This window comes from Artibeus jamaicensis, unplaced genomic scaffold (genome assembly GCF_021234435.1).
Source record: "Artibeus jamaicensis isolate MK-2021 breed Jamaican fruit bat unplaced genomic scaffold, CSHL_Jam_final contig_793, whole genome shotgun sequence".
Classification (NCBI taxonomy): Eukaryota; Metazoa; Chordata; class Mammalia; order Chiroptera; family Phyllostomidae; genus Artibeus; species Artibeus jamaicensis.
Window position 1 is genome coordinate 7,913,653 of NW_026521975.1, and position 12,436 is coordinate 7,926,088.

The following is a 12,436-nucleotide window of genomic DNA, read 5'->3' on the forward strand; positions in this document are numbered from 1 at the left end:
CACACCAGCCAGGGCCTGTCCAGGAGTCTTAATTGTATTCAGTGGGAGAGACAGAATAAAGTCTATTTACCCCAAAAGACTCTTCATCAATAAGCTCCCTTGAGACAGTTTAAGTGGAAGATTATTCAGACAAAGATAATTCTTCAAACAGGAATGAAACAATCAGTGAAGAATGTGGATAAGCTAGATTTTTCCCCATTTCTTCATCTGTTACCAAACATGTTCCTTAAACCAGCCTTCTAGTATGTTTTCCACATTCTGATTTTAAAATTTAGACATTTGAACACGATATTTTGTAAGTACAGATTTCAAAACCAATGTTTTCTTTTTGATATTAGTTTTTAAAGTGCTACAGACATTTTGATGCGTTATCTGTACCTTTTGACTGAGTGAATGTGACTTATGGTTCTGATAACTGTCATTTTTAGTAAAATTTGTAATTATTATCAACTGGTCCTCATAAAACCCAGATAGTATGAGAGCAGATTGGCCTTTGTGTTGGCCCTTTCAAGTGAGTAACCTTTCATATTAAATTTATAATAAATGTTGGTGCAGGTAAACACTAGCCATATAACATAATTCTTTATCTTTCCCCAACACCTTCATTTTGTTTTAAAGTTTTTTCTTGTTTATTTATTTTTGTGTTCACAGATCTTTTCACGGATGCTGCTGAGACTGAAAAAATGGCCAAAAGTTTGGAGGATTCTGAAGGAGTTTATTTTGTTCCATCTTTTAGTGGATTGCAGGTATGTAAAAAATATCTAATGGCAATTAAATATTTTCTCTTCATACCCACACCTAAAATTATGTACCTATCACTTTTTTACCTGAAAATTTGGGCACTCAACAGAACTACAGTGAAAGGTACATTCTAGAGCTGAGAAACTATGATTTAACCTAGTATGAATTCCATCAAAGAGCACAGGAAATTCATCTGGCTTTTGCTTAGAACTTTATCTCTGTGGAAACTAAAGTTGGCAGGTTTATCATAGAACTTTTACAGAAGACCTAGGATTACTTTTTTAAGATAAAAAGATTTTATTTTTTATTTTTTAGAGAAAGGGCAAGAGACGGAGAAAGAGATGGAGAGAAACTTTGATGTCCAAGAGTAACATCCATTGGTTGCCTCTTGCATACCTCTAACCTGTGAGCTAGGCGCAACCCAGGCACGTGCCCTGACTGGGAATCAAACTGGCAACTTTTTGTTTGTGGGATGATGCTCAACTCTCTGAGCTACACCAGTCAGGGCATACTTAGGATTATTTTATCATGACCCAAATAGTCATTTCCCAGTGGAGGGAAATATATCAGTGCTTAGAGGAAGTGCATCATTGACATTTAGAAAAATAATGGAAAGGTACACACATGTGTCCCCCTCCACATCTGTATATGTATATTTTGCAGTTCTTTATAAGTTCTATTAAACATTTTTTATTGTTGTTCACATACAGTTGTCTCCATTTTCACCCCACCGTGGCCCTCCACCCCACCCATCCTCATCTTTCCCCCTTGAACCTACCCCCTTTGGCTTTGTCCGTGTGTCCTTTATACATGTTCCTGGATGGCCCTTCCCCTATTATCCACCATTATCTCTTTCCCCCTCCCCTCTGTTTGCTGGCAGTTTGTTCTTTATTTCATTTAAAAAATTTTTTATTTTAATTGTTGTTCAAGTACAGTTTTCTGCATTTTACCCCTAGCCATCCCTCCCATTTCCACACCCTTCCCTTGTTAATTGTCCATGTGTCCTTCATACTTGTTCCTAGAAACCATTCACCCTTTTCCCCTTCAATTTCCTCCCCTCTCCCCTCTGATCACTGTCAGCCTGTTCTCAATTTCATTGTCTTTGGTTATATTTTGCTTGTTTGTTTGTTTTGTTGATTAGGTTCCTGTTAAAGGTGAGATCATATGGTATTTGTCTTTCACCGCCTGGCTTATTTCACTCAGCATAATGCTTTCCAGTTCCATCCATGCGGTTGCGAAGGGTAGGAGCTCCTTCTTTCTCTCTGCTGCATAGAATTCCATTGTGTAAATGTACCATAGTTTTTTGATCCATTCATTTACCGATGGCAGGCACCTAGGTTGCTTCCAGCACTTGGCTGTTGTAAATTGTGCTGCTGTGAACATTGGGGTGCATAGGTTCTTTTGGATTGGTGTTTTAGGGTTCTTAGGATATAATCCTAGCAGTGGAATTGCTGGGTCAAAAGGCAGATCCATTTTTAGTTTTCTTAGAAAATTTCATATTGTTTTTCATAGTGGTTGTACCAGTCTGCAATCCCACCAACAGTGGACTAGGGTTCCCTTTTCTCAACATCTTATCCAACACTGGTTAGTTGATTTGTTTGTGTTGGCCATTCTGACAGGTGTGAGTTGGTTTTCATTGTGGTTTTAATTTGCATCTCTCTGATGGCTAGTGATGCTGAGCATCTTTTCATGTGTCTCTGGGCCCTCTGTATGTCCTTGTTGGAGAAGTTTCTGTTTAAGTCCTTTGCCCATTTTATAATTGGGTTTTTTGTCTTCCTGAAGTGGAGTCGTGTGAGTTCTTTATATATTTTGGAGATTAAACTCTTGTCTGAGGTATCATTGGCAAAAATATGTTTTTCTATACATTGGGTTCTTTTTTTGTTTTAATACTGTTTTTATTAGCCGTGCAGAAGCCTTTTGTTTTGATGAGATCCCATTTGTTTATTCTTTCCTTTATGTCCCTTGCTCTAGGGGACATATCAGTGAAAATGTTGCTGTGTGAAATATCTGAGGTTTTCCTGCCTATGTTCTCCTCTAGGACTTTAATTGTGTCATGACTTATATTTAAATCTTCTGTTCACCTTGAAATTATTTTTGTGTATGGTGTAAATGGGTGCTTAAATTTCATTTTTTTGCATGTAGTTGTCCAGATCTCCCAACACCATTTGTTGAAGAGGCTATTTTTGCTCCATTTTATGTTGCTGCCCCCTTTATCAAATATTAATTGACCATAGACACTTGGGTTTATTTCTGGGCTCTCTGTTCTGTTTCATTGGTCTAGCTGTCTGTTTTTATGCCAGTACCAGGCTGTTTTGATTACAGCAGCCTTGTAATACAGTTTGGTATCAAGTATTGTGATCCCTCCTACTTTGTTTATTTTTCTCAAAATTGCAGCAGCTATTCAGGGTCATTTATGGTAAATTAGTTACAGGAGTTCAAAATTTAAAAGTCTGGATCATAGAATTTAGAACCTGGTGAGAAACAATTAGATCAGAATGCTTTAAATCTCTAAAATCACCATATTTCCAAACTAGATTTTTAAATGAGCGTTACTTTAATATCCGTGATAATTATCTTTTTAATATATATTTTATTGATTATGCTATTACAGTTGTCCCATTCCCTCCTCCCCCCCCCCCGCTGTTTTGCATCTCCCCTCCCACCCACATTACCCTTTTTAGTTCATATCCATGGATCATACATATAAGTTCTTTGGCTTCTATGTTTCTTATACTATTCTTAACCTCCCCTGTCTATTTTGTACCTACCTTTTATACTACTTATTCCCTGTACCTTTTTCCCCATTCTCCCTCCTCCTTCTTCCCACTGATAACCCTCCACGTGATCTCCATTTCTCTGACTCTCTTCCTGTTCTAGTTGTTTTGTTAGTCTGTTTTTGTTTTTTTAGGTTTGGTTGTTGATAGTTGTGAGTTTGTTGTCATTTTACTGTTCATATTTTTGATCTTCTTTTTCTTAGATAAGTCCCTTTAACATTTCATATAATTAAGGCTTAGTGGTGATGAACTACTTTAACTTGACCTTATTTGGGAAGCACTTTGTTTGCCCTTTTGTTCTAAATGATAGCTTTGCTGGATAGAGCAATCTTAGATGTAGGTCCTTGCCTTTCATGACTTCCAATACTTCCTTCCAGCCCCTTCTTACCTTCAAGATATCTTTTGAGAAATTAGCTGATAGTCTTATGGGAACTCCTTTGTAGGTCACTGTCTCCTTTTCTCTTGCTGCTTTTAAGAGTCTCTCGTTCTCTTTCATCTTGGGTAATGTAATTATGATGTGCCTTGGTGTGTGCTTCCTTGGGCTCAACTTCTTTTGGACTGTCTGATCTTCCTGAACTTCCTGGAAGCCTATTTCCTTTGCCAGATTGGGGAAGTTCTTTATTATTTGTTCAAATAAATTTTCAATTTCTTGCTCTTTCTCTTCTCCTTCTGGTACCCATTATTCAGATGTTAGAATGTTTAAAGTTGTCCTGTAGGTTCCTAAACTTCTCAGTTTTTTAAATTCTTGTTTCTTCATTCTGTTCTGGTCGAATGTTTATTTTTTCCTTCTGGTCTAAACCATTGATTTGAGTTCCAGTTTCCTTCCTGTCACTGTGCATTAGTTCCCTGTGCATTTTTCCATAAGTCTCTTTTCATAGCCTTCACTCTTTCCTCTATTTTGTGACCATATATAACCATTTCTGAGAACATCCTGACTATCAGTGTTTTGAACTCTGCATCTGATAGGTTGCCTATCTCTTCATGGCTTAGTTGTATTTTTCCTGGAGCTTTGGTGTGTTCTATCATTTTGGCTGTATTTCTTTGTCTCAGCACACCTGTTATGTAGTAAGAGGTGGAGCCTTAGGTATTCTCCTGGGCAGGGCAACCCACCTCCCTGAGTTGTGGCACTGTATGTGGTGGAGGGGTCAGAGAGGGAACCATTCCACCTGCTTGGCTCTCCAAGGCTTTCAGTCACTTTCCCCAGTACCCACAAGCAAATCAGGCCCTATTGGTGCTGATTCCTGGGTGGGTGGTTAGTGTATATGCTAGGACTCCATGGATCTCCCCAGCAAACTCTCTAGTGAGGCTGGGAGTTTCCCTGGCCACCACAACTCCCACAGGTTTTTTTAGTCAGAGGTTGTGAGGCTTTATTTCCCTGCACTGGAACCCTGTGTTTCATGGTCTGTCTCACTCCCCAGTTGTTCCCACCAGTTTATCCACACTCAAATGTGGGGCCGCCTGCTCTGCCAGCTGCTGCCTTGCTGGGAGTCCTCTCTGCCTGGCTGCCCATCTCCACCCCTCCTACCTGTCTGGATGAATGTTTCCTTAACTTCTTAGTTGTCAGACTTCCACACAATTTGATTTTCTGGCAGTTCTGTTTTTATTTTTTAATTGGTTGTTGTGCCTCTTTTGGTTGTGTGAGGAGGCACAGTGTATCTACCTATGCCTCTATCTTGACCAACCACCCTTTTCTTTAATATGCTGTATTCTGAACTTTATAAACTGTCTATGGAGTGTGCATTGCTTCCTTTTCAGGATGATGTGAAGCGACTAGAATATTATACAGGACAGGACAGGAATTGAAGCAGATTTGTGTGGCTGAAGTTTAAGGAGGAAGATTAGATGCATAGTAATCACAAAGGTAGGATTTACTTAGGTTACTCTTCTTCCCATGTTTAAAAGTGTGCTGGTAGACTTCGTGACTTTATTTTGGCAACTTTGTGTTCCACTTTTCCATCAATTCATATACCCGTAAAAATCATATGTAATAAAAACATGAAGTATTGCTGAAGCTCAGAAGCTTAGAGAAAACTCTTACAGATGAGGGTTTCAATTTCATGTTGATAACAAAATGTCCCTGTTCTGTCATGATTGCACCCTGGCAATGTGTTAGGGTGGGGAGGGGAGAGGGAAGCCTGCGAAGCCCAATACTTTCCAATGTAAAATGAAAGTCCAAACTGAAGCCAAAAGGTGCTTCAAAGAACAATAGTGTGTTGATGGTAAGCTGTTTGGTACATAGGAGAGATTGTCTATAAGCTGTCTATAACAACAACTAGAGAAAATGAGGGATAGGGGATGGAAAGGAAGGAAGAGACAATTATCTGTGATACTTTTAGAATATTGTCACTGCTATGGATAATGGAGGGCAGGATGTTAAAAGCTCCTCATCACCTAAAATCTCAAGAAAGTCCACTAAGAAAGGGTCATCAGGGAAACTTTGAGGCGAGTGAGGGTGTCTGGGACAGCCACTTCAGGGAATGGCAGAAGGGGTGGGTGGGAGCACCCGTACGCGGGGTGGCATCGACTGGTCATTGTGGCTTTGCTCTAGCAGGGCTGTGGTCTGGGGAGAGGGATACTCAGAGTGTTCCTGAGAGGTATCAGAGGCTAGAATCTGTGGTTGTGTACTTGACATTAAAGTTATTGTGATGGTGGCAGGAGTAGAGTGGACAGGACTGTGAGCCCAGTGCCAGTCTTCCATCTGGGGGACGAGTTCTGCCGTATAAAAACAGACTTATTTCAGCGCCCCCTGAGGGGACTTGCTTTGTTCACGTCCTCCTGAGGACTGGCATTAGAGAAGAGCTGGCAACTAGCTTTGCAGTTCGGAGTGTTCTTTGTGGTTCCTGTTTCTCTGTGGGTCTGCTTTTCTCAGTATCAGCTTTGCTCTGTATCCTTTTTTCCTCATAACTTCAGCTCAACTGTCATTATTTCCTCATGCTTTCTGCTTCTTCACAATTTGTAAATACAGACAACAATTTTCCACCTTGTGCATCTTTTTAGTTTTATCCACTAGTTCCCATTGATGGTCCTTTTCTCAGCGGTTCCTAGTTCAGATCTCCAGGAAAGGGAATCTGATAGGACTGCCTTGTTTTTTCAAGCCTTAAACAGACTTTGAGTCAGGTGTGCTCACTCCTTACAGTTGTGGTAGTGGCGGTGGGACTAGGGCATGAGACTTGGCTGTTTTAGAAAACGGGGCCTGTGAGTTCAAACAGTTTCCTTAGGATGTACATGGCCAGCAAGTACTGTGAATGCCATCTCTGGTTCTGTGGGCAACTGCAGTGTCTGAGCAGTGGGAAGGTGAAGGGAAGTACAGCATGATGTTGATGTGGACCTCAACACGTATGTGCAGGAGGGCAGTGTCTGCTAACAGCAGATACACAGTGGCCTAGAGTGGTTGGACAGGTTAGTACAATTTCCCTCTGGTACCTGTGCTGTGCAAGCCTGGGAACCTGCACCGAATAGCTATGGCTGAAGCCACTGGCCCAGCTCAGAGCCATGTTTGTTACAGCAACCACAAAATATGTGTAGGGAGCTTCTCAGAATTGGTTATGGGTTTGGGGAATTTATTTAACAATAGAAAGATGCATTCAGAGGTGCAGTGAAAAGGTTATGAAGAAAGCAGTAGTGGGAAGGGTTTGGGTAAAAAAATAGTAGTAATAATAAAAAAATAAAAATTATAGTGGTAGCTAACCTCACTATGAATTTGCACTCTGTCCTAAGTTCTCTACATGCATTATCTCATTTACTTCTCAGTAACTCAGCAAAATGCAAGATGTTCTCATCTCTTTCTGAAGAGCAGGAAACTTAAGATTTAGGGTTGTTAAATCACTCGTCCAGTCTCACACAGCTGCTGAGGGGCAGATCTGATTTTAGGATCCAACGTCTGTCTCCAGAGCCCATGTTACAATCACTGCCACACCAGTTCATGGTGGAGCATAAACACTATGATGACAGAAGTACCACAGGTGCCAGGGGAGCACGCTTTTCAGGTCTAGGCTGACTAGGACAAAAGGCAGTGTCACATTAACCATCCTGCAAGTCCCGGCAGGTTAGGCCGATATCGATCTCACTGGTGAAAGTGGCCTGCTGGGGGCAGATAGTCTGTGCCCTGGGCAGAGTCTACTCGTTTTGCCTAAGGTGCCAAACAGAACTTGGCTGAGTCTTGCTGTTCCTAGTTGGCTGACGGTTCTGGGAGGCTCACTCAGTGGGATCAACAATGACATATTAGAGGTGTGGCTGGACGCTGTCTGCCCTGGCAAGTTGTGACCAGTCCCTGAAAAGGACCTGACCAGTGTTTCTTCTACCATATCATCCCAAAGAGAGATTTACTTGGACTAATACAGAGACATTGTAACCTATAAGGACATTTTTAAGTTTCTGTGGACTTCATTGCTCCTCAAATGGGCCTGTTATTAATGGTAAGTTATATTCATAGTTATTTATACAAAAATTATTTCAGGACACGTATACCAGCATTTTATGGGGTACATCAGAAGAAGTAGTTTTTATGCAAAGGAACCCCATAGCATACTAGGGACTACATGAACTGGCAGAGTCTGACCTATCTTTGTTTTAGACGATTATATCACCTGATGATAAAGACCAGCTTTCCTGTGTAAATCAACTTTTACTGAGTGAATCATCAAAAGATGTTATTGAATTAGGAAATTATCTAGATAAACTCACAATAGGAGGAAAAATCAGAGCTATAGTAAAGATAAGATGTAATGTAGAATTTCTTCAGTTAAGTAAGTAAAAAAACATGATTTGTTCCTTGATTCAATAAATGCATATTAATCAACAGGTGGGTATTGATCCCCTGTGGAGAGCCTGGTACAGTGCTAAATGCAGTTTCAACAATCACACAAATATATGTAATTATAAACTATGGCACAGGATAGGAAGGAAGTTAGAGGCTTCCATAAAGAAATATGTAATTGGAGATGTGGTCTGCTGTGTGCGGTCAGGAGCTTTACCCAGAGGAAGCTGAGCAAATTTGGAAGGGAGTGGGGTTAACTGGGAGAAGAGGCAGGAGGTAGTGTTCTGGGTAAACAGGGCATATGTCAGTGCTCTGCCAGGTAGCAGGCCCCTCTTCGAGGAACCATCAGTTCCTGGCAGCACCCGCATGTCTCTGTCACAACCTTATGTAGTAGGTGTGTTGGAACTCTTCTGTTTTGTTTTGTTTACAATTTTATTTATTTTTAGAGAGAGGGGCAGGGAGGGGGAGAGAGAGGGAAACACCAGTGTGTGGTTGCCTCTCTCATGCCCCCCACTGGGGACTTGGCCTGCAACCCAGGCATGTACCCTGACCGGGAATTGAGTCCATCATCCTCTGGTCTGTAGGCTGGTGCTCAATCCACTGAGCCACACCAGCCAGGGCAAGATTTTGACTCTTTTCAAGACAGATGTTAGGCTGGGTCATTTCTCGTCCTAGGCAATAAGACTATTAGCTAAGAAATTGAAGACCTTAGTAAGTTATAACACTGAAAAACACATTTTTTTTTGCATTACTGTGCTTTTTCTTGAGTCTAATTTATGCCCTCAAAAAGCTACTTTACTTAGTAAACAATTTCAGTGTAGAAACTTTACAGCTGGAGAAAAGGAAGGAATACCAGGATTGCTTCTCATTTCCCTCATTTATAAAGCTAGGCCTTTAATAAGTTGTTACTCTGTGTTTCAGTCCCTTTCCTTGGTATGAGCTCAAACACAAGGGTCAGCTGAGCCCCATATCAGTGACTCAGACTTGCTTAAGTCCTGTTGAAAAGTTATCATAATATTTCATACATTTTTGGGCTATCATTTATTTTAAAACTGCTTTTATAGGGATTTCTTTTTAAAAAAATGGTCATGCCCTTATTGTATACTATGTCTTTAAGTCTACAGATGTAATTGAGAACAATAATAATATATTCTTACTATCTCTTACTTCAGGTTCCATTAAATGACCCCTGTGCGTGTGCCTCTTTCATGGGTTTGAAGCCTTCCACTAGTAAATACCATCTTGTACGAGCAATATTGGAGTCTATAGCTTTCAGGTACCAGAACCTGCTCTAAACTCCATTCTCCCCTGTTTTTGTATTGCCATTTTCTTTTATTAATTTCTATGAAACTGGAAATTTCTTAATATTAATTGAGGGTTTATACATTTAGTTGAATTCATGCTATATTTGACATAATATGTTCTAACTGCTAATTTTCATAGCACCTCTTTTCATATTAAATAGTACCAGTATCACTTAGATTTGATCTCTGAAAATATAATGATTCTTTATTTTTAAAAAATATTTTATGTATTTATTTTTAGACAGAGGGGATGGAGGGAAGGAGAGAAACAGAGAGAGAGAGAAAGAGAAACATTGATGTGAGAGAGAAACATCAATCAATTGTCTCTTGAACTTTCAACCCAGGCATGTGTGCTGACCAGAATCAGACTGGTGACCTTTTGCTTTGCAGGATGATGCCCAACCAACTGAGCCACATTGGTCATGGCAGTTTAATAATTTTTATTTATTTTTTGAAGAGTTTATTTATTTTTAGAGAGAGGGTAAGGGAGAGAGAAAAAGAGGGAAACATTAATGTGAGGTTGCCTCTCATGCGCCCCCTACTGGGGACGTGGCCCACAACCTGACTGGGAATTGAACCAGCAACCCTTTGGTTCACAGGCCTGCATTCAGTCCACTGAGCTACACCAGCCAGGGCAATTTAATGATTTAAAAAAAATGTATCCAACTTCCTAAGCATTAGAGATTCAAAATTTGGACTTTCAAAGGTTTTTGTATCTTTATTCATAAAGGAGAATTTGAATATGCTTCTGTGAGACTCCAAGATTGAATCATCAGAATTAATCTTCATGTATATTTTTTTGTTCTTTTTGTGACGGGGTAGTTGTAGCTTATTAAAACTAACAATGTGCCTGTCATAAATATGGAACATTTTAATGTTTAACATTTTCTGTGATTGTGAAATGATTATTTTTTCATTTGGTGAATTCTATTAGATGTTATTTATGGCATGTTTCTTAATAGCTATCTATTAAATGGATTCTGGCTTTATACTTTTATTTGTAGAAACAGTTATAGATAAAATTCAGTTCAAAAATAAAAATTATGCTTTTTTGTATCAAGGTGAAAAGCACAAGGCCCAGAACTTCTTGTGTGAGCATCTGTTATCTACTTCCAGTTAGCATAATGTATTTCTGTAATACTTTTTTGCATATTTTATATATATCATGGAAACAAAACCACAGTTTTTAGGTTTCCAGCTTAGAAGAAATAGAGATGACCATGATTTCAATTTCCTCTAAATAGCTACCTTGTTTTTTTAACTAGAAACAAACAGTTGTATGAGATGATGCAGAAAGAGATTCGCATTCCAGTAACAAAAATTCGGTATGTAAACTTTGTGTCTAATAATTTAATTAGGAATTAGAAGTAAGTGGTAGCTGCTATTAGTATTTTCATCATTATGGTTATTAAAGATTTCAAAAAGAACTTAAACCTAGTTTCTTTGCAACAAAATTCTTAGTCATAGAATTTAGAGAGGAAAGTGGATTTTGGATTTATGGAAAATATAACACAATTTGGAATTTGGGAGGATCCTAGCACCCATATGTATATTATAAAAATCTTTAAAATCTCTTTTTTGGATATGTGGTTATTCTTTTGGCACAGAAGTGTCACATTGTCTTTGCTAGAGTGTCCAAATTAATTCTTACATTGGCTTGGTCCGCTTAGACTGTTTTGGACTAGTCCCAGGACAAGCAGAGCAGGTGGGAAGACCGATGGCAGGAGTAAGGAAAGATGTTTCAAGATTGCTTAGTAAGGTCCTCAATGTGAAGTGATATAATTTTAGAATTAAAAAGTAAAACCAAAGACCTAAAAAAATGTGAGCTTTTTTAAAAATAATATTTTCGTGCTTTTGTTACGGTGATTTATCTCAAATGTCTTGCTCCCCACAGGGCAGATGGAGGAGTTTGTAAGAACGGTTTTGTAATGCAGATGACTTCAGACCTGATTAATGAGGATATAGACAGGCCCGTCCACCTTGACATGTCGTGCCGAGGTGCAGCTTTTCTCGCTGGCCTTGCTGTTGGTATGTGTGGGTTTTATAAAAATGAGAGCTGTGTTGCAAACTGTTTCTTACAGATAGCATTTCTCCTTCCAAACTAGGAAGTTATAGAGATGGTCTGCAAAACCTCAGTGTCCACTAAGCTCCATAAGCATATGCACACGACTCACAAAGTGCGCCCTTGACCTGCTCTGTGGGTGGGTCTCAGGCATCTATTTCAGCCTTCACTCCTTCAGTCCTGAAAATGAGGTGAGGACAGCCAGTTCTCAACTGCTTTGGTCTTTAGCAAGGCAAGGTCTCTGGGTAAACTTTCTGAGTAAACAAGCGTGTCTGTGGCATTGGAAAGAACTCCATTGTTTTATTTATCTAACATTTGTTGAGCACCCTGCTTGCTACATGACAGTCACTGCTGGGAATATAGAGTTTAAAAGACATAGCCCTTGCTATAGGAGTGTCTGATGTGAACAGAGAGGTCAACTGATTTTTAAACTTGATGTGAAAAAGCAGCAAACAGCTATGGTGTAGCTCTCCTAGGGGAGGCAACATGGAGCTCAGTTCCGAAGGGGCTAACAGACAGCCAGGTGAGAGGGTAAGAGGGGAGCTGTCCAACAGGGGAAAAGGTAAGTGTCGGTATGATGTGAGCAAGAGGGAGGCTGGGCAGGTACACAGAGGGCCAGGTGTGGTGGATTCCTCAGAAAGAGGAGTCTGGGCTTAATTGTCAAGGCACTGGACAGCCACTGAAGAATTTGAAGCAGGAGAGGCACATGGACAGATCTTCAACTGAACACATCATTTTGGCAGTTAGCGAGAGGGTTAATTTGGAGGGGTAGAGAACGGAAGTGCAAGGCCAGGTAGTG

General features: G+C 39.9%; 1 protein-coding gene across 1 annotated transcript in view; it reads left to right on the forward strand.

The window, feature by feature from the left end:
• Positions 1 to 12,436, forward strand: part of GK5 (glycerol kinase 5) — a 100,948-nt gene that overhangs the window by 78,610 nt on the left and 9,902 nt on the right. Inside the window, exons 12-15 of the mRNA XM_053672898.1 lie at positions 652 to 746; positions 9,444 to 9,547; positions 10,841 to 10,900; positions 11,470 to 11,603. Coding sequence (XP_053528873.1) covers positions 652 to 746; positions 9,444 to 9,547; positions 10,841 to 10,900; positions 11,470 to 11,603 — 393 coding nt within the window. The remainder of the gene's footprint in view (positions 1 to 651; positions 747 to 9,443; positions 9,548 to 10,840; positions 10,901 to 11,469; positions 11,604 to 12,436) is intronic.